This window comes from Cebus imitator, unplaced genomic scaffold (genome assembly GCF_001604975.1).
Source record: "Cebus imitator isolate Cc_AM_T3 unplaced genomic scaffold, Cebus_imitator-1.0 Scaffold7, whole genome shotgun sequence".
NCBI lineage: Eukaryota > Metazoa > Chordata > Mammalia > Primates > Cebidae > Cebus > Cebus imitator.
The window spans coordinates 3,738,913-3,762,388 of NW_016107322.1; the positions used below are offsets into that span (position 1 = coordinate 3,738,913).

The following is a 23,476-nucleotide window of genomic DNA, read 5'->3' on the forward strand; positions in this document are numbered from 1 at the left end:
AAAACACACACACACACACACACACACACACACACACACTAATTATATTTTCAGGTAGATCTTCCTTTGGCTTATTTTCATTATCTCAATGTACTGTTATTCTTTTTCCTCAAAATCAAGGACTTTAAAATATAAGCCAAACGGAGGCTAGCAAAATATTACATGTTACACATAAATCCACAAAGAAAATCACTCAATACTTTGTTTTGGAGCATATTAATGATCATTTTAGTATCTTTTTATTTCTGAATGTAATAAAAGTGCTGGTTTCCATTTTGCTTTCACTGGAATACAATTTTCAAATGTTGTATTGGCCATGTGGCATGATCTGTAGTGTCTGGGGAGGGAGCCTTGAGGTTTTCGTGGCCTTCTTACGGAGTAATTTTGAGAGTTTATTTAAGTCTGAAACCCACTGCAGTCTTAACTAAGTTTATTTTTAAATAATCTAATAACAATGACCAATCAAGCCTGGACTTTGAACATACAGACCCATATCACCCAAAATATTTTTGTCCTAAATAGTACCTGTATTAGTCAGGGGTCTCTAGAGGGACAGAACTAATAGGATAGATGTATATATGAAAGTGAATTTTTAAGGCATATTGACTCACATGATCACAGGTGAAGTCCCACAACAGGCCATCTGCAAAGTGAGGAGCAAAAAACCCAGTCCAAGTCCCAAAACCTCTAAAGTAGGGAAGGTGATCATGCAGCCTTCCATCTGTGGCCAAAGGCCTGAGAGCCTCTGGCAACCACTGGTATAGGTCCAAGAGCCCAAAAGCTGAAGAACTTGGAGTGCAGTGTTTGAGGGCAAGAAGCATCCAGCATGGGAAAAAGATGAAGCCTGGAAAACTCAGCCAGTATAGTCCTTCCACATTCTCCTGCCTGCTTTTATTCTAGCTATGTTAGCAGCTCATTAGATGGTGCCTACCTAGACTGAGAGAGGATCTGCCTTTCCCAGTCCACAGATTGAAATGTTAATCTCTATGGCAACACCCTCACATACACACCCAGGAATAATACTTTCCATCCTTCAATCCAGTCAAGTTGGCACTCAATATTAACTATCACAGTACCTTTGTAAGGCTTTGGAATATGTTCCCTTCATGGAGCCACTCGTGTTATTGCTGAGAAGTGATCACGATTCGCAATGTCCTATAAGATCTTTTAACTCAAAAGAACCAAATAGAATCTATGTCCACTTATGCTCTCAAATCAAATTGGAAGAACGACATTTCATAACAAAACCCATTACCATTCAAATTATCCATGTCAAAGAAGATACTCACTTCTTACTACTTTCAGATTAGGGGTTTGACAGAAAAACAAAGAAAAAGAAAAATAACTATGATAATAAATAATAAACATCCATTTACTTTCTATAGGGATTTTTTCACTACACTGTTGCATTTATGCAAAAAGCAATGCCTTTGTCTTTGGATTGTGGTTGTTGGAAGCTGATTTAGCTCTCCAGCTTGGCTTGGGTGAAAACCCATGTATGTCTTGTTTTGTCCTGGATCAGATCCCACAAACACAGTACTTTTTCCATTTCTCATTTTCGTCCAAGCACACTTAATACTTTTACCAAATTTACATCAGCAAATCACTTTGGAGAGCCTATCCAAATTTGGTTTACTTCTAAAGTATATATTTTTCTGCTCCTAATCTTCAAGTAAACAAAAAAAAAAAAAAGCAGACTTTTCAGATGAGTGGCTTTAACAATGAAAAGACTCTAACACTTAATCATGGGTATTTGAGAACATGAAACAAATGAGCTCCCATTAGGATGAAGATAGTTATATTGTCATATTGGTCCCAGGCCACCATATCGAATGAGTACTTACATTCCACTAAAAGACTGGTTAACTTTTACCATCTTGTGTGTTAACATGTTTAGATGTTTAGTTGAGTGATGTATAAATTACTCAATCTTTAAACATTCATTGAAATTTTATAAATATCTGCCATCTGTAAAACACTGCAGATGAAATGTAAGATGCAGCAATAACTATTAATACATGAAAACATCATATGAATAAATATTTAAAGCAATGTATAATTGTGTGTGCCTGAAAGTAATATATGAGAGAAGTGAGTGATAGAGGACTTTGGAGGAAAAAAAATGTGAGCAGAAGGCTTTAAGGAAGTGTGCAGATTAAAAAAAATGAAATGATACTTATAAAATTGAAGCAAAAGCAGAAAAATACCATACATTCTCATGTAATAATATTGGTCATAAAATTGTGGCAAGAAGTGAGTTCCTTCACAGCAACTCTAGGTCTAATTTACCTTTGCTTTACCAGTGTATGACTGATACCTAACATCACATAAATTGGTGATAAGCAAGCACTATTAGAAATAGACTAAACTTCAAACTTCTCTCTCCTTCTTTCTCTCTCTACTTATCTCTCTCTCTCTCTGTCTCTCTTTCTCTCTCTGTCTCTGTTTTGGATGTACTCTTATTTTGCTGACATGAAATTTGTGCTAAACAAAATTTTGGCACAAAAACTAAAGCTTGGAAATGGTGGTAGGGATGGATTTAGAAAAAATACCAACATAAATGCTGTAATTTTGGATTTGTGACTTTGAAAATAATTGTCTCACTTCATTTTGTGTAGATGACCTACACCCTACCTGTTTATCACATAGAACAGTGTTTTGCAAGAACAACATTCGGCATCATTAAAATCATGCTGGTTTGATAAATAATAATAATTCCTGCAGATACCAAATATTAGCAACATTTTGCTACTTCGATCATTTAAATGATAGATTTTCTTGATAATTCTTTCTGCTAGTCTGTTTCTCTATTTATTCATAAATAATAAAGAAGAAAAATTTTCTAGGAGGAAATAACACGGTTTCTTAGACCTGATATTTAAAACATAGCAACATCTTATCACTACCTAAAATTAAAATTTGAGATAACATTTTATATCATATCATACAAAGAAAGAAAATTTTAAATATGGTTTTCTAAGTTAAAAATCTACCTATAAGATCCTTATAGTCTTCATATTTATATTCCAGTCTGAAAAATATAACACCTTGATGTCAAGAGAGTTTGGTGTTCCTGTCTTTTAACAATAGGGTATGATGAAAGAATAGCCCCTCTGATTTGAAAATATAAACTTCAGAATCTACCCAGAGTTTATTTGTTTCAGTTTCCAAATGGTTCACTTCAAGATAATATTTTTCACAGCAGAAAATGTTAATTACTGTCAAATGTATTCTGAACAGTTTTATTCTAATACCATTTGCAATTGGTTCAGTGAAATTCTTATTTGAGCAGAGCTTTTTTGGTTTCAGATCACTGACTTGTTTTAAGCAGAAATAAAAGGAAACCATGGCTGACTGGCTAATAGCCTTTCTTTGGGTTTATATAGAGCACTTAAAGAAGAAAACAATACCAGACCAGTGACTGGATAATAAAGCTCAGTTTCCTCCCTCTTTCCTAGGGACCCACATTATGCCTAGTTTGAGGAAATGTAAGTTCAGTTTTCATAACCACAGAGATTCTTCCATATCATGACTTTAATAACTTCCTGCTGGATCAATTCTGCAATTGTTACTCTGTGACGTTAGTATAAATGAATTTAAATGTGGGAATTGCACTGGGTACACTTTAAGAGAGTAAACATTCCATTACACGACTATCATGCCAATTTGCAAAACAATTTTGATGATTCATGAAAAGATGCCTACTGAATAGAAATGGGTGTATACAAAACGAAATCCACATTTTAGGCCCCTGGCTTATTTCTGGTGATGTTAAAACTAATTAAAAACAAGCAACAACAATAAAAAAAAACTAACTATAATATTAGATATTTCAATATTCACTCTTTATTTCCATAGTTTTTCTTTATTTTGTCGTTTCTAAAGCTATTTTCTGCTTCCAAATGTAAATTAAAGGTAATTTTGCATGGCCAGCTCCAGTACCTCATGCCTGTAGTCCCAGCAGTTTGGGAGGCCGAGTGGGGCAGATAAGTTCAGGCCAAAAATTTAAGATTAGCCTTGCCAACATGGCAAAACCCCGTCTCTCTTAAAAAAAAAAAAAAAAAAAGTTAATTTGGAAAGTTTTGTCGATGTGACCTTATAAAAAAAAAAAAAAAAAAAAGTTAATTTGGAAAGTTTTGTCGATGTGACCTTATACTTAGAGCTAAATAATCTAAGTTCAGTTCTTCATGTAGATATGACTCAATCAGTACCTGTATACCTCTCTTGAAATTGATGGCCATATTCAGCAGAAGAGCTGCTTGCTTTCTATATCATTAGTATGACTTATAGTCAAGCCTGAGCAAATTCCATATTAACTGCATGTATATATACTTGTATCAGTGTGTTTTGAGCTGTTTTAATTTTTTTTTAATTATTTTACCTCTAAAACTAATAGCCTGAGCCAGGCACAGTGGCACCCACCTGTAGTCCAAGCTACTCAGAAGCCTAAGTCAGGATGATGCTTTGAGGCCCAGAGTCCAAAGCTGGGGTGCACTATGATCATGCCTGTGAATAGCCACAGCACTCCAGTCTGGGCAACAGAGTAAGACTCAATCTCAAAACAAAACAAAACAAATAGCTTATGTCTTGGAGCTATCATCTGTCTAGATTTTTATTAATAACCAAATTTAGAGTACAGGGAATGAAAATCTGGACTTTATTGTTACACATTTAATAAAAATATTTGTATCAGGAATGGTCACTATAATTTGTTAATGAAAAACAAAATTTGATAAAATGAACACAAAATGTTTATGGAAGATTTTATTTTAAATTACAACCTAGACTTTTAAAGTGCTATTTATAATACCAAAATATTTGCTTATCTATTACAATGATGATGAAAAACAGCCACTTTAATTAATTTTCAATAATTTAAAAAATTAGTCAATTTTTACATATTCAAAAATCAATCAATAGGAGATATTGTTTCTCAAGCTACATCTATTAATTCTATCACATAAAGTATCAATCAAGAATCTATTTTTCCCATGTTCTCATTTCTTGTTTTGCCATAAATATCTTTAATTGGAACCCTCTTATTGTAGGTGAAAGCCAGGCTCTTCTCCTTTCCACTCCACAGTAAACACCTCTACGTTAACACACATTTCATGGACATCAGAAGCTTAAGCATGAACTAAAAATGACATGCGTCAAGAAAAATATCCATTCCTGACAACCACTTTGCCAAATACTGCATGTAATTTACATAGTATGTGCAGTGAAAATCCCTATTGGCATAGTAAAAAATTTATCAAAACACAAGTGTTTGAGAGAATAGCTCCCATAAAAAGAAACATGAAGGAATTTAGCAGTATAAATGAATAGAATGCCATGTATCAGACAGGCTATTTTACTCTCATTCTCTGGGTAAGGATGTTTTACCTAAGGGCACAGCATGACTGTGATATCTGGAATTACATTTCATGAATCTTTGGTTTCTCTATTAGAAGCATATGCCACATCCCCAACTAGAGCAACACCATTAAAGTAAATTGTGTTAAAGTGTTTCACCAATTCTTTACAGTCATTTATATTCAGAGAGTAACTGATCTATTTGATCAGGCCAAGGATCAGAGATGTCTTACTGGTCAGTTTATTTGATAAGAAATTATAATTTAAATGCATTTCAAAAAGTCCTTAAGTATTTTAAAGGAATGCATTTTCTAAGACTTGTATTTAGTAGAAAAATCCTAAAAAAAAAACTGCCTGCCCTGACAGGCTTAACAATTATAGTCGACAACATTTGAGTTCTTGTTATGTGCTCATTAACATCCTACCTACTCATCTTTAAGTATAGCACACTGAGTGTTCAATTATGTGAAAATCCACTGCATTCTCCAAATGTCAGCTATTTACTATATCGGGAATATAAGGTTTTACATTTTTTCATGTTTCTTGAGGATAAAATAAGACTAATGGTGAAAAACAAAAATACAAAAACATGTTTAAAAAACTCACTGTTGGCCACTGCTCAATTTTTGAAATAGGAAGTTAATTTTTCCTAGTCTTACATCTGCAGTGTAATATTTGTCTCTGCAGTTAGTTACACATTATTACCTCCTTCATTGGTCTCATTAAGGATTAAAAGAAGCATTTCATAGCAACGTAGTATTATTAAAATTAAATGTGCCACGTGTATGTAGAGGTTATAGGATTGTGGTAGATCCTTCTTCAGAAATCTTTGTAAATTAGTCATGATTTCCTGTGGAGAACTTGCCCTTATTCTCCATTGTTGCTCTTTCTTTGGTACACACGCCTTCCTCACCACCCCGTGCACACTCTCTTCTTCCTTCTAGGTTTACCCATCCTTGACCTTACCTGTCAGTGTATTCATCCTCTGTCCTCCTTTTTTAAATGTACATATCAAGTGCCACTTATTGACACTCAATTTAAACCCTGTCTATGGCAGCATGGACCAGTTTGTAGAAATTATTCAAAGTTTAATCGACCCAATGGGAGACAGTACTGGGATGAGCTTGAGATTAACCGTGATGAGGTTTTGATTTTGACACTAGGTGGATGTATAAGGCATTAACAAGCAAGTGAATATCTGTAATCCTTAGATTTTCCATTTAAAACTGAAAAAATAAAAGTAATTACCTCATCCGCAAGGTTGCCTTGAAAACCAGTACTGAGTATGCCAGGTAATGCATAGGAACATTTCTTAAATTACCTCTAATTTTACAACAATCCAAAATACCCTTAATATATATCTAGTAGTCTCCAAAAGACAGCCAGCTCAGAGCCACAGTTTTAATCCAGCAACTCCAACAAATCTTCCTCTTATACACTGTGTTCTTTTCCCATATGAGATAACGTGCATGGAAACGCTTCGCAAACAGCAAGGTTTGGTAAAATATTTTATTACTTCGAAAAGTTCATCTGGGTCTAGACAAACCTGGCCCTGTAAGGCATGTAAAACAAGACCATGCCCTATCTATTTACAGAATAGGACAGGTTGGCAAGGATCCTGTCTGGAGTCAGAGTAATTGCCTTCTCTGGCCTATCAATCATATACATCATGAAACTCGAATCTAAGGAGTGTGTTACATATAAATTTTGAACATGCACATGAATTTCAGGTGATTTATATAAATAAGGCAGATGATATATAAAAGAGAGATTAAGGAAAAGGATATGGCTATATACAGTGTTATAAATGTAGAGACACTTGATTATCCCTCCCATAATCTGATTTCTAGTTTGTTGGGAGTAAATAATCCCAATATTATGTGCATTTAATATAGAAAAGAATATATTTATTCCAGTTGTCTGCATTCTTCAAATCAGGTTACTTTTCTTCTTCTGGTCTTATTTTAAAACATAATAATGGTAACAAGAATTAGATATAATTAGAATATTTAAAATAGTTGATTTTTTACATTACTTTAGAATTTGTAATAAATCAGAAGATAAATATAAAGTATGTTAAGAATTTTATAAAGTTAATCTACGTACTTAAAGTGTTATACTCTGAGCTGGAAGATCTGTGCTCTATTGTTTTAATAAATTTGCCTTAATAAGTTACCTGCCTCAACTTGGCTTCTGCACAATGTTGACAATGTTGGCTACCAGATTGGTCCAGGGCATTTATGACGCAAATAAGGTTTCACGTCATCTCCCTTTCCTTACTTTCAATATGCAGAATGGTGAAGCTTCCCCTTAAGACTACCAAAAAAACAAAAAAATAAAAGGAAAAAAAAGGGAAAATCAAGAATTACAAAATTAAATGATTTACTAGCCTTTCTCCTTAGAGTGGTAAATGTCGAATTTGTTTTATTATAAGTAAACTTTTTTTTTCTACAGTAGGAATTTGACACCTTATTTTATAAAACCTATTTATAAAATATATTTGACCAAAAAAAGTTCCTTTGTACAAATAATTTTGGAGAAGTGCTGCACACTATCATGCTTTCTTGAAGATTCACAAGGGCCATAAGAAGATTAAAAATATTTTGAGAAATTCTTATCTTTTTAAAAAAAAATTATTTTAACTTTTAAGTTCAGAGGTACAAGTGCAGGTTTGTTACATAGGTAAATGTACAGAATATTTTATCACCCAGGTATTAAGCCTAGTACCCATTTGTTATTTTTCCTGATCCCCTCCTTCCTACCACTCCACCTTCTGAAGAGCCCCAGTGTGTATTGTTCCTCTCTATGTGTCCATGTGTTCTCATCATTTAGCTTTCACTTATAAGTAAGAACTTGCGGAATTTGATTTTCTGTTCCTGTATGAGTTTGCTAAGGATAATGATCTCCAATTTCATCCATGTCCCTGCAAATGTCATTATTTTTATGACTGCATAGCTTTCCATGGTATATATGTACCACCTTTTCTTTATCCAGTCTATCAATGATGGGCATTTATGTTGATTCAATGTCTTTCCTATTTTGAACAGTGAACAAACATGTGCATGTGTCTTTGTAATAGAATGATTTATATTCCTTTGGGTACATAGCCAGTAGTGGAATTTTGGGTCAAATGGTATTTCTGTATTTAGGTTTTTTAGAAATTGCTACTCTGTCTTCCACATAGTTTAACCAATTTACATCCCACCAACAGTGTATAAATGTTCTTTTTTCCCCACAAACTTGTCAAAGTCTGTTATTTTTGACTTTTTAATAATAGCCATTCTGACTGGTGTCAGATGGTATATTTGTAAATTACGCATCTGAAAAAGGTCCAATATCCAGCTTCTATAAAAAAAATTTCCAACTTAAATTTCCAACAAAAAGAAAAAACAACCCCATAACAAGTGGGCCAAGGACGTGAACAGACACTTTTCAAAAGATAACATAGATGCAGCTAACAATTATATAAGAAAATCCCAGCATCACTGATCATTAGAGTTATCTATTTAACTGTATTTTTCTTGTATTCAAACTGCAACGTTTACCCTTACATGACTCTAAAATTTACTTGTCAAAATTTATATTCTAAGAAATGTAATTGAAAATTCGCTGGCATATAGTATTATCTCTCTGAAATAAACATTGTGTTACTAATGATTTCCCATTGCTTTCCTTTTCAGCGGATTGTGGAGGACCTTTTGAACTGTGGGAGCCAAATACAACATTCATTTCTATGAACTTTCCAAACAGCTACCCTAATCAGGCTTTCTGTGAGTCATTTCTTTTCCAAGTCATCAGAAACAAATGTACATATCAAATTTAGATCTCCCCTTGACACAGCAAACATAGATTAAAAATTTGTCAAACACAGGTATACCTATCATGTCTACCTAAAAGATTGCTTAATATAACAACAAAATAACAATAATTGCTAAATATATATATAGCATTTATTTCATACCAGGCACTGTGTTAATGCTCAATATACATTATCTCATTCAATTCCCACAAGAATTTCTTGAAACAGGTATCATTATTATAATTCCAGATTTAGAAGTTGAATAACAACAGTGAGAGAACCAGGGTTACTCCAGACACCGCTTTCTTTGTTTTAAGAATTATTATTATTATCATTATTATCCTTTAAGTTCTGGGGTACATGTGCAGAATGTGCAGGTTTGTTACTTAGGTACACACGTGCCATGGTGGTTTGCTGCATCCATCACCCCATCATCTACATTAGGTGTTTCTCCTAATGCTATCGCTCTCCTATCACTCCACCCCCTGATATCCCTTCCTAGACCCCCACCCCGCCTTCTAAATCACTTTCTTTGTTTGTGCCTGTAATGTCTATAGTGTGCTTAATGAGTTTGTAGTTTCATAGGAAAAAGACAATGGAAAGCATAAAAAGTAAAGAACCAGTTGTAGCATTCACACTTTTTGCAAATATACACTTGAGTCAATAAAGCAGATAGCTACAGTAATGTAATTATTTCAAGAACAAAAATTAAAATTATAAGAAGGATCACTAAAAAAATTTGCCTAGAGAAAATAGTTTGCTAAAACTGCGTAAAGACTACCTCTATGTAAATGTTCCTAAATAGAGAGGTTCCTATAAAGACACGTAAAGTTTGTGTTGAAGATGCAGATTCCCTAGCCCACCCTACAAAGGTTCCACTTCCAGAATTCCGGATAAGACCACTAAGCTAAATGGCGAATTCTGTCAATGAAAGAAATGCCCCAATGGTAGGAAAAATGTGTTGTCAGAAAATGCCAGCATTCTTCCTTCAGGTGATCAAGAGATAAGAGAGCATCACTTTCATAGGTGCCTATAGGGTCAATATTGTAGACAGATACCTGATCCAAAATAATAAACAGTAACTAATCTAATTTGACTTATTTGGGGAAATAGATTATTATCTCTGCTTCACACTGAAGACATCTAATTTTTTATTCTTATTATGCTGCAATTTATTAAAGACTATTGCCTTGACTGAAGAATATGTTTAAACATTTTGTGGAAGGCAAAGCTTTCATCCAGGAATGATAAGTGCAACAACTATAATTCTAAAGAAAAGGAAAATAGCAATTTAAGTTCAGGAACAATTGGAAGCAACCAGTAATGATTTACTGCTTTTGAAAATGTTCAGGCACTTAGTGGTCAGTGTTCCTTTTATACATTATGACCCGTGGGAATGATATCAGGATCTTCCATTCGGTTATTGAGTTACAGGTCACCCATCAGTGACCTATGGTCACAGTGCTAGGTATCAAAAGCATAATACATTCTTAGATAAGAGTGAAAGACCTGTTAAATCTAAGCTTAGGGGTGGAATTGTCAATGATATAGTCATACCTGTTAAACAGTGCAAGTTGACATTTCCCTGTATTCTTGGAAGAGGTTAGTTAAAGAAGGTTGTGCACAGTTCTTGACATTTTGTTATTACAGCATTACCTTTCACACCACTTGGTAGTCATAGAACATGTAAGAGCAGTTGTTCTGCATGGTCTTGTAAATTTCTTTTTCTTTTTTTTTTTTTTTTTGATTTGCTTTCTTTTTTATTTTAATTGTAATTAGTCCTAAGGTACATGTGCAGATCTTGCAGGATCTTTTAAACATCATTTGAACAAAGTGATAATCTGAAAAATCCAACAAGCAGTAGAACATGGAAACAATTTGGAGAAATTTATTAAAGTTAAATATATTTGTTTATTCAACAAATATGTGTTAAATACTTTATTTCCTTAGTCTGAAATAAGTAAAGAAGACACAGATGTAGCACAGTAAAGATAGTGACTCAGATATGTTGCCAGGCATAAAATGTCCAAAATACTATTATAATAAGGGTAAAGGCAGGACTCTGTGGAGAGACATGGAGTGTCCTTGACATACGAAAGTAGGAGACACTGTTTCTTGAATCTCCAAGAAAATTAAACAATGGTAATTGGTTAAATTCGAAGTGTGAAGGAATTTTGCACCGTGTTATGAAGTTTGAATTTCATTCTGAGAGCACTGGGGAGTCTTCGAATAGTTTACAAGAAAATGGTAATAAAATCAAGCTTGCATTTTAAATAAGAGATAGATGGTAAGGGACGAGAACCATGAGCATCACCAATTAGGAGATGAGAAACAAGAGTGATCTGAGCTCTGGTAGTGGTGGCAAAAGAAGTTAAGAAGTTAGTTAAGAAGTAAATGGGACTCAAAGGATATAGGAGGTAGTATTAACAGGCCTAGGTGATTGACTGGATGCACTAGGAGAAAGAAGGTCAAGGAAGGTGCTGAGGCTTCAAGCATAGAGAACTGTGAGTGGATGATTAGGAATGCCACTGAGATAGGAAGAACTAGAGAAGTGAGTTTGCAAAAGAGATAATTCTGCTTTTCCTTTAGAACATGTAGATTTGAAATATGTACAGCCATATACAGTAAATAAGTGGATACATTTGTTTGTATCTCAAAAAAGTGCAGAAAATAAGGACTTAGATGTCATTACTATATGAATATAATTATATTTCTTAAGAGCGAATGAGAATACTAATACATAATGAGAGAAGAATGGCCTAGGAAAAAACTGAAGGTTAAATCATTTAAGAAATCAATAAAAACAAGGAGTGTTTCTTGATGTTGATCATTTTATTTTCTTTGGTTTTAATAAACTAAATGTAAATAAATGCAAAAACTTTTAAAATAAATATTAAAGCTTACTTGTCCTACAAATTGCATTTTAATTACCTAATTTTCTTCTAAATTTGTTCATGGAAAATTAAATGAATGAAACTATAATTTTAGTATCTTTTGATATTCATAAATATTGTATTGTAGGGGTAAAATAATATTTGTAAACTTTGATTAAATCATTACATTTTATAAAAATATCAATTATACTAAATAATTTCAAATTTAATTGAAATATTACTGTAGATATTGACTAAACCAATATATTTTCTCACCAAAAAAAAGAAAAGAAAAAAGAAACAGCTTGAAATACTTGCCCTCCAAGTCCATCCGTGTCATTGCAAACGTCAGGATTTTATTATGTATTATGACTGCATAATATTTCACTGTGCAAAGATATCATTCTCTCTCCCTCTTCATCTATTTATGGACTCTTATGTTGATTCCATTATTTTTAAGAAATGGAAAAAAGTTGTTTTCTTTTCTTGGAAAGTTATTTAAAATCTTCAAGAGAGTGAAGCTTTTAAAATAAATCATAAGTGTGTTCCAAATTAAATGTTACTTCTTACTTTTAAGGTGTTTGGATTTTAAATGCACAAAAAGGAAAAAATATACAACTTCATTTTCAAGAATTTGACTTAGAAAATATTAATGATGTAGTTGAAATAAGAGATGGTGGAGAAGCGGATTCCTTGTTCTTAGGTAAGTTTGAAATATGAATACCATAATGGTTGTATAGCTCAAGATAGTTGTACTTAGGGAAAAAAAAAATATATATATATATATTTTTTTTTTGAGACAAGAGTCCTCTCTGTCACCCAAGCTGGAGTGCAGTAGCTCAATCTCTGCTCACTGCAACTTCCACCTCCCAGGTTCAATCAATTCTCCTCCCTCAGCCTCTTTAGTAGCTGGGATTACAGGCATGCGCCATCACACCTGGCTAATTTTTGTATTTCTAGTAGAGACAGGGTTTCACGATGTTGGCCAGGCTGGTCTCAAACTTCTGACCTTAGGTGACCCACCCGCCTCGGCCTCCCAAAGTGTTGGGATTATAGGCATGAGCCACCGCACCCAGCCAGAAAGAGCATTTCTAAATAAATGTGATCCCTCTTTTACAACTTGCAAAATGAAAATACAATAATAGAGTGACATGAGTTTATGTAGAGCTTACAATATAGGGCATATTTAAAACAGTGACAACATATATTTTTTTTGGCATTCTTCACAAAGCAAGACTAATTATTTTTACTTTTTAAATTCATTTTTAATTTTCATGGGTAAGTAGATGTATATATTTATGGGATATGTGAGATATTTTGATATAGGCCTACAATGCATAATAATCACATCAGTGTAAATAGGGTATCCAACACCTCAAGCATTTTTCCTGTCTTTGTATTACAATCCAATTATACTCGTTTAGTTATTTTTAAACGTGCATTAAGTTATTATTGACTGTGATCACCCCGTTGTGCTATCAAATACTAGATCATATTCATTCTGTCTAACTATATTTTGTATCCAGTGATCATCCTCACTCCCCCACCCTTCCCAGTACCCTTTCCAGCCTCTTATAACCAACATTCTACTCTCTACCTCCATGAGTTCAACTATTTTGGACTAATATTTTTGAGCCATCAGTTCTGCTAGACTGTATTAATTGACTACCACAAGCACTACACATTGGAGACTAGAAGCTAAGGATGCCCATTTTGTAGTTCTCTATGCATTATGTGTACATCAGATGTATTCTGTAGATCACAGAATACATGCTGACACACTAAAAAGCTATCAGTCAAACATAATGGCTAATACATTACTTAACTGCCACTAATTTTTAAGAAAAAAGATGTCTTTTGATGTCACACATTGAATAAAAATGCTCAAATGATTAATTTTGATGAATGAAATGATACAACTAAAAAGTGTTTTATCTAACGGTACTTTGAACTTGTATTCATCATTCGTTGTAAAATCTCATCTGATAGATATGCAATCAGGATACAATCACATGAACACTGCAACTAATCAATGAAGACTCCAGAGAAAATTTTCTAGAACAAATGAAGGGACAGTGTGGTTGGGAGGCTTCCCCAACCTTTTCATCAGTCAGTCCTTATATGGAATTCTGCAGCAAAATCTCACTAAGTTCTAGAGTGTGAGCTTGCTTGGGGAGGATTTTGGGAGCCACCCGTAGAGCAAATAATGAAAAATGTGGCTGGCAAGAGCTGAGGAATCTGAAATTTGTTTTTGTCTACACATATAAAAAATTTTAAACATTTTTCTCATTTTAGGTCAAATTATTTTTCTAATAAAAATTTCAGACTTCTTATCATCTAAAAAATGCATAAATTCACATGTTAATATTTTTTAAAAATCATTGAAAAGTAAATAAGAATTCCAGAAAGATCTCTGAGTTATAGTTTAAAATTTGTAGGCAGGAAGGTCTTTTGAAACAGAATCATTTGTAAGGCTTTCAATATGTAAAACTTTTTTTAATGAATGTATTTTTTAATTAACTGAAGTATAGTAAAGAATGTTTTATTGTTTATGAAATCCCCAAAGCCAAGGAATTTGGCAGAAAATGTTTAAAAGTCACCATGTAGTTTATGTAGTTTATGATTCAATACACAAGAAATACTGATTACGTTTGGTCAAAAAGTTAGTAAAAGTGACTATAAACTCCATTGCTTTATAGAGGTCTTTATAAGTAGTCAGTCATTTCCTTGGGATAACATGAACTTTGAATAGCAGTGGTACTAAGCCAGATATAAGTAATTCATCATTAAATTACAGAGCTAAAGAAACCGCAATATCAAAAAAATTAAAGAGAAGATAGCTTTGTTGAAGCAGTGTTCAAAATGTAAAAGAACGTGTGCATTCATTTACTGTGGCTGCTATATGAATGAGCCATGTTGCATGTAGCCTTACATCTGGCAGGTGGAACTGAGAACGGGGTGCATTTCCTTCTAGATCCAAAGGATCATCTCACTGATTATCTCATTTTCCTTTGGAACAGCTGTGTACACAGGGCCTGGTCCAGTAAAGGATGTGTTCTCTACCACCAATAGAATGACTGTGTTTCTCATCACTAACAATGTGTTGGCAAGAGGAGGGTTTAAAGCAAACTTCACTACGGGTTATCGCTTGGGGATTCCAGGTAAGAGCCCATAAATCACACATTGCATAGTAACTTTTGGAGCAAAACAGTAAAGGTATACAGAATTTCAAGGCCAAAATCATATTTTAATGCTTTCCTTCTGTGACACTCATTCTTCCTCATCTTAATGAAGATCATCTTTCTTCTTTTATATCTATATTACCACTACCTGAGTTTGTTCAAAGTAGGAAGCCACAGAAGTTTTTAGCAGACCTGCTTGCACTTCTCTGATGTGTAAAGAGTGTTGAATTTTGTGCACTGAAGACGGACATGTTAAATGTTAAAAGTAGAATACTTGACCCTCTAAGGAAGAAAGACTGTCATGTTTCCCATGTCAAGAACATTTTAAGAGAACAAAGAAGGAAACAGGCAAGAGAGCTGTTGGCATGCCAGCAACATTCAATCAAGTAACTAACATCATTAACTTTGAAGATAACCAGAGTAAAGCACTGCAGTGTAGAAATTTAATGCTATTTGCTGGCGTGCCCAACCCTCCGACCCTGGGTTTTTTTTATTATATCCGTAACATAATCAACAGGAGCAAACAAAATAGTGCCATGTTCGTCACGGATATATATATTCATATATCCAGTATATAAATGTTTGCATTCAACAATCTACAGAGCATTTTTTTATAACTTGCTACTCCACTTAGACTATGACCTGTCTGGTAGAACTGCCCCACAACTCAGTGGTTCTTTCCAGGTGCAAACATGTCAGAAAAACAGAATATATGCTACTTCCTACATCTCTCCTTCTCTTGCATAAAAATATTTGTGGTATTGATGTTTTTCACTCAAATATCTAGAGAAGAGGTAGAGTTGGATAGTTGATGTCCATCTGGCCTGTTGTCTAATACCAAATCCAGCTACTATTAGGTTATGTTTATCTTTGTTCCTCTACACACAATTCACCAGGACTTTTGATTCTCTCCCAGAAAGCTGTCCGCTTTAATCTTTATGACAAATAATTAAGTGGTCTACCCTCTAGCCCTGAAAATGAACCACAGTTGTTATTATCCATGCTACTTAGGTAGAAGTAAGTAGTAGCTCAATCAATTAATCTGGATTTTGTGACTGATTTTAGAAGCCAGTCTTTTTACTTACAAGCAACGGTGACATGGATCAATAAAAAATAATTAATTAGGAAATACTTTGAGATCTACGTAAAATTATAATTTATCTTAGAGTACATTAAAAAGAAGAAATATAGAAAATGGCATGATTTTGTTACGTAAAGAAGAAAATACATGGAGATGAAAATAGCAATAGATATGTATTTATGTGTGTGTGTGTCTGTGTGTGTGTATGTGTGTGTGTGTGTGTGTGTGTGTGTGTGTGTGTGTGTGTGGTGAGAATTTAACTTAGAAGAAAATTTGATCATTGCCTTGGAAAATATTAATCAAGATAATTTTGAAAATGTCATTTTGAATTGAATCACTGATTTTGTTTCTTGATGATTTTGTTGCTGCTGATTATACTATAACCATGTTTGTTTGCCAATTACTTTATCTGCTATTTCAGTTTCCTTCTCTTTGTGATGTACCTGTTATTTTAATTTAATTCAGCATTTGAGTTATAAAGTATAGATGGGTGATGGACCTAGATGAGGACATTTGGTAGCTAATGTTAGCACTTTTAAGATAAAACAGACTGGTTGTGTAATGTTTGAAAAAAGTTAAATCTCTCCTATTGTTATATAGAAAGTAAATTACTTTAATATCTAAAATTATGACCCTAATTTTTTAAATTATTATATAATTTTTGGCTCCTGTTAGAATAGTCTTTGCTCAGTACTGGCTCCACAAGTGACATTACAATAAAGTCTCCTCTCACGAAATTTGGAAAAAGATGGCCACCTTTAGCCAGAGCAATTTTCTTGAAACTGCCATAATCAGATCTTTCCAATTTGATTAGAGGCCTTTGTTAGTAGTGTGAACCACCTAGTTTTTTGGTCTGTTGCATAACTATACAAAACCTCTTGTGCAGAACACCCACATTTCCAAAAAAATTGATGAAGGAAACCATGATGAAGAGTGAAAAAACAATAAGTAAAGAGGATGGAAACATACGAGAACCTGCAATGGGCAGGAAAAAGAACCAAATCCAATTTGAAAACAATAAACGTTCCTGAAATTGAAAAAATAAAAGCAGATCAAAACTAATAGTGAAAGATACAATGAAATAAAAAATTATATGCTTTCCAAATCTGACTAAAATTACCTGAAAAATCATGAAGTCTCAATGCATTCAACAAAAAAAAATTAATAAGCAGGAATCAGTGTTATAACATTTTCTGTGTGAAGTTTTAAATCTCGAGGGAAATTTTTCTGAAAATTCCTAGTAGAATAAGTATAATTATTTTTGTAGATGTTGAAAATAAGATCAGCTTTATATTTCTCTCAGTTATGAACATTAAAACAATGAAGTGATATTTCTCATGTTTTAAGGAGAAAATGGCACAACTGAAACATATACAAGGGTCAATAACTTGTGTATTTAAATGCAGCAAAATTTAGTCTGGGCGAGGTGGCTCATGCATGTAATCTCAGCACTTTGGGAGGCTGGGGAGGATGGATCACGGGGTCAGGATTTCGAGACCAGCCTGGCCAATATGGTAAAACCCTGTCTCTACTAAAAATGCAAAAATTAGCTGGGCATGGTGACACTCGCCTGTAGTCCCAGCTACTCAGGAGGCTGAGGCAGAAGATTTGCTTGAACTTGAGAGGTTGAAGTTGCAGTTAGCCGAGATCGTACCACTGCACTCCAGCCGGAGCAACAGATTGAGGCTCCATCTGCAAATAAATAAATAAAAATACACAAATAAATGCAGTAAAATTATGTGCTCCCTTCTGCAAAATATCATAAAATAGAGCAAGTAAATCCCCAATACCTAGTACCTATTCTACTGGAGGCCATCCTAAATTTTTTTCAAGAAATCTGTCATGAAAATTTTTGAAAGAAATATTATACTTTTAAAGAAATTAAGATAAATAGCAAAATCTCAAGTAATTGAGATTTTATAAAATACTGTGCTCTAACAGATAAGGGATTAGATTTATTGATGTATCCAAAAATTGAAATAATTATAGGTGATTTGGTTTGGCTCTCTGTCCCCACCCAGATCTCACCTTGAATTGTAATAATCCCCATGTGTTGTGAAAGGGACTCAGTGGGAGGTCATTGAATCATGGGGGTGGGTTTTTCTTGCACTGTTCTCATAATAGTGAATAAGTCTCATGAGATCTGATGGTTTTATGAAAAGGAGTTCCCTTGCACATGCTCTCTCTTGCCTGCTACCGTATAAGATGTGCCTTTCTGCTCTTTCACCTTCTGACATGATTATGAGACTTCCTCAGCCATGTGGAACAGCGAGTGCATTAAATTTCTTTTTTTATATAAATTATTTAGTCTTGGGTATGTCTTTATTAGCAGCATGAGAACAGACTAACACAATAGGGCATTCCACCATCGGCAAAAGTGAATGCATCTTGAAATAAAATTTTATTTTATTTTATTTTATTTTATTTTATTTTGAGACGGAGTTTTGCTCTTGTTACCCAGGCTGGAGTGCAATGGCGCGATCTCGGCTCACCGCAACCTCCGCCTCCTGGGTTCAGGCAATTCTCCTGCCTCAGCCTCCTGAGTAGCTGGGATTACAGGCACGCGCCACCATGCCCAGCTAATTTTTTGTAGTTTTTTTTTTAGTAGAGACGGGGTTTCACCATGTTGACCAGGATGGTCTCGATCTCCTGACCTCGTGATCCACCCGCCTCGGCCTCCCAAAGTGCTGGGATTACAGGCTTGAGCCACCGCGCCCGGCCTTTGAAATAAAATTTTAAAGAAAAAGTAGATCTTTAAACCCTTGTTTTAAATTGAAAATGAGAAGGGAGTAAATACTTGAAAAGAGGCAAACTAGTTCTCAAAAGGAAGACAGAGACAAATCTTTTTCACAAAAAAGTTATAGTTACAGTTTGTTTTCTAAAGTTGTGTTTTATGGATTCATAATAATTGAACATATTTATGGACATATGTAATATTTTAATACAAGCATACAATTTATAATCATCCAATCTGGGAAACTGAAATATTCCTCACCTCAAACATTTATTATTTCTAATTGTTAGGAACATTCCAAATTGTCTTCCCTAGTTATTTTGAAATGTACCATAACTTATTAACTGTAGTCATTTCATTGTGTTACCAAACAGCAGATTTTATTCCTTCTATGTAACTCTATTTTGGTGCCCATCAAAACCCTTCTTTATTTTCCCTTTCCACTACCCTTCTCAGCCTCTGGTGACCACCATTGTATTTACTATCTTCATGAGATCAATTAATTCATCTCCCACATCTGAATGAGAACATGCTTCATTTGTCTTTCTGTGCCTGGCTATTTCATTAATCTAATGTCCTCCAGTTTCATCCACGTTGTTGCAAATGACGGATTTCATTATTTATTATGACCGCATAATATTCCAATGTGCAAAGATACCATTTTCTGTCTCTCTCTTCATCTGTTGATGGACTCTTAGGTTGATTCCATAAGTTGGCTATCAAGAATAGTATTACAATAAACATAGGTGAGCAGATAGCTCTTCGATATACTGATTTTCTCTGTTTTGGATAAATAACCAGCAGTGGGATTTCTGAATTATATGGTAGTTATATTTTTAGTTTTTATATTTTTTAGTTCTTTGAGAAACCTCGTACTGGTTTTCATAATGCCTGTACTAGTTTACATTTCTACCAATGGTGTACAAATGTTCCCCTTTCTCTGCAACCTTGCCAACATTTATTATTTGTCTCGAAATTTGGGGTAAATTATTTGTCTCAGATTCTTACAATGAAACACAACATCAACAATTTTGAAAAATATTACAAGCAGTTTTGATTCAAGATCAAACTCAAAAACAGAACACAATCTATTTCTCTCAACACAGAAGAGACACCAAGTTTATGGTGAATAGACTCTATATTTCTTTGGCCTATAGCTAGATTTCATTTACTACTTTTACATTAGCACGTAAGGTCTAAAGTTATTTTTAAGGAAAAACTCCCTTGCTTGAAGCTAGCATGGAGTCTTCCATGCCCATCACTGCATGATGAATACATGGAGAGTGTGGTTTCACATTTCTCCTAGACATAGGACAGATGTTGCTGGGAAGTGAGTAGTGGAATGACTGAGTTGTCGTCAGTACTGTCTGCTTCTGTGGAGGTTTTTTATGCCCAAATACTGAAAAGCAATTACAGAAACAGGGACTTGGCTGTGGAGGATAATCAAGGTGGTAAGGGAAAGTGAGGCTGGACACACATACTGGCACTCTACTTTGACGGTCATTTTAGAAAAAGGTACAAATAGGCATCAAAAATTGTTTTTGCTTCGTTTATCTTCTGAAGATATTTTAGGGACACCTTCCAAGGCATTCAGTTGAAATTTAACATAATTGTGTAGTGTATTTTTGTATCCTCTTTTCTTTAGACTGTGTTCCTAACATTTCCATTTCTGTTGTAATAAAGTATATGTAATATAGATTTGACAAGACCTGTCTCCTAAAAATGTCCCCTTATTGCTCTTTTCTGGTACTCAGCGTCTTAGCATGGAATTCAATAGTGCTTGTCAGGCAACTGTGGAAGTGGCAGCTGATTACATTTAGGGGTTTTGAGCCCTCCCCAATTTTGTGGCATGTGCCTTAGAGACCAATTTAGTTCCATTTTAAACCAAGCATATGTTGACTAAATGGGGCAGGGCTACTGGAGACTTCATAAAAAGGAGATGGGGAAATTCAATTCTTAGCAATATTTCCTTTTCTCTCTCTCACCATGAGCATAAAACTATCAGAAATAAGATTTCAGAGTCCAGAGAGAGTTAAACGGTTAATTAAAGATTGCTTAATGAAGCTGAACTATTGCATATTGCAAAGAATCAAAATCTAGTTTATGCATATAAAGAAAAATTTGAAAAAGCTTATTTACTCTTCTCACTGTTTAAAATTTCTGTTCAGTTCAGTGGCAATAGATCAATTCTCCCCATTCAGCACTTTTTCACCCAGTTCACTCAGCTTATAGAAACAAGATATTTTTTTCCTCCATTCATAGAATATAACCCTAACAGCTTCAGCTAGAGCACAAAAATGAATTACATTTTTCATATATTTATATGTTATTATTTAAATTTAATTCAGATGTTTGTCTGTTTCCATTCAACTCGTATGTGCTTTTCCAATTAAATTTTGCCTATATAAGTTAGTAAAAGGGTAAAATTATCAGGAAATTTATCTATGATTAAATTATTGTCACTGAGAACTCTAGTGTATGTCTATAATCCCAGCTACTCTGGAGGCTGAGACAGGAGAATTGCTTGACCTTAGGATGTGGAGGTTGCAGTGAGCTGAGATCACACCATTTTTTTTTACATGGTGATTTAATAAACTATGAAAAATGTAATAATTAAAAATAAAGAATGGTGACCAACATCTGTAAGTATATTAATATGTTTGATCATGGACAATTAGTAATTAGTGCTGTCAAATTTTTAAATAAAGTATAGTAAAATATATATTTAAGACAGAATATATGAATGCAAACACTTCTGTCCACATTTAAGACTTCCTCTTTCCTAAAGGAAAATTAATGCCAGAAAGATGAAATATATAGTCAAAGTATTAATGCTGTCTTTAGAATCTGTAATTATCTCTGTCCATTTGTTATCTCACTAATCTGGTTTAAAAATATGTTTGTGAAACAAATTGATAATTATATTTATAAGAACCTCCCTAATAGCATTATATTTTGAGATATGTAACCAACTTTTCTCATGGCATGAATGTTTGTAGAAACAACCAGCCACGGCTTTCTAAAAATATTTTCATAATGGGGTAACTTTGATTTGGGTTGAAAAAATACAGAATTCCCCAAAGTTTAAAGTGGAGTACACAAATAGCTGCAATTACTATTGTAAGATCCTAAGAGGAAAGGATTATGTCGTTTTCTTGTTTATTTGGTTATTTGTGGGGAGAAGCAGCACAAGTAGCACATGGATTAAGAACTTTATCTTTAAAAATATCAATGAAAGGCTGGACACAGTGGCTCAAGCCTTTAATCCCAGCGCTTTCGGAGGTCAAGGCAGGCAGATCACCTGAGGTCAAGACCAGGTTAACCAACATGAAGAAACCCCATCTCTACTAAAAATAAAAAATTAGCCAGGTGTGGTGTTACATGCCTGTAATCCCAGCTACTCTGGAGGCTGAGGCAGGAGAATTGCTTGAACCTGGGAGGCAGGGGTCACAGTGAGCCAAAATTGTACCATTGCACTCCAGCCTAGGCAATAAGAACAAAACTCCATCTCAAAAAAAAAATCAGTGAAAAAGATTTTTTTTACTGCTACTGTTTTTGTTGTTAAAAATATTATATATTGAGTATTCTCTGTACATATATAAATATTTGTACACTTCACTATTTTTTAAAATTTGTTGTCCTGACGCAGCTAAGACAAAAGTAGTATTTACTCCTATTGACAGTCAAAGAAACTGAGCTTCAGAAAGACTAATTTCCTTGCCCAAGGTCAAAGAAATATTAAAAGAAATGACTAAATTGCACCTCCAACCAAGGCCATATGACTTCAGGGCCTATGTCTTAACCACTATTCAGATTTAACTATGTAAATTGTATCTTCATAATTCATAAAATTGATTCTTTTTTCAAATCACTAGGATTACCATCAGCCAGTTATCTTAAATTTTAAACTTAATTTGAAATCATGGTTTTAAAAAGTGCTTTATATTACATCAACTCTATTATTAAGCTTCATACTTCTTTTGAAGCATATCGATCTTTTGACATACATTAATTTACTTTATGTTTAAAAAATATGTACTTATTCCCTGCTTTGTGCCAGGCATTTTGCCAAGCCCTGGTAGCAAAACATGCTTTATGGGTATTACAGCTAGCATATTGTATATTCAGTTTATAGAATGTCTGAGCTCAGTGACAATATAAGTAAAACAAAAGGTTAATTTCTCTCTATACTAATTCAAATCTCCTTTTTTGGCCCTAGATATTTCAGGCAGATCTCTACACTTTTTCAGTGACTTCCAGTGTTCAATCATTTTACCTGGTAATTTAAACTCACTTTTAAGTATTAGAATGAGCAGTCAAGTAAAATATCAGCATTTTATATTATGTGATTCAAAGCTTCTTATCCCTTAACTCAGGCACACATCTTGGCCTAATAACATAAGGCAGGGGAAGATGGAAATAATTGGTTTTGTTTTATATTCTACTTCCCTT

General features: G+C 33.9%; 1 protein-coding gene across 3 annotated transcripts in view; it reads left to right on the forward strand.

The window, feature by feature from the left end:
- TMPRSS15 (transmembrane serine protease 15) overlaps positions 1–23,476 on the forward strand; it is a 135,170-nt gene that overhangs the window by 66,089 nt on the left and 45,605 nt on the right. For 2 of the 3 annotated variants that reach the window (XM_037742433.1, XM_037742443.1), the window contains exons 15-17: positions 9,036–9,161; positions 12,605–12,730; positions 15,048–15,188. In XM_037742433.1, coding sequence (XP_037598361.1) covers positions 9,036–9,161; positions 12,605–12,730; positions 15,048–15,188 — 393 coding nt within the window. The remainder of the gene's footprint in view (positions 1–9,035; positions 9,162–12,604; positions 12,731–15,047; positions 15,189–23,476) is intronic. The other variant, XM_037742438.1, reaches the window with a different exon arrangement.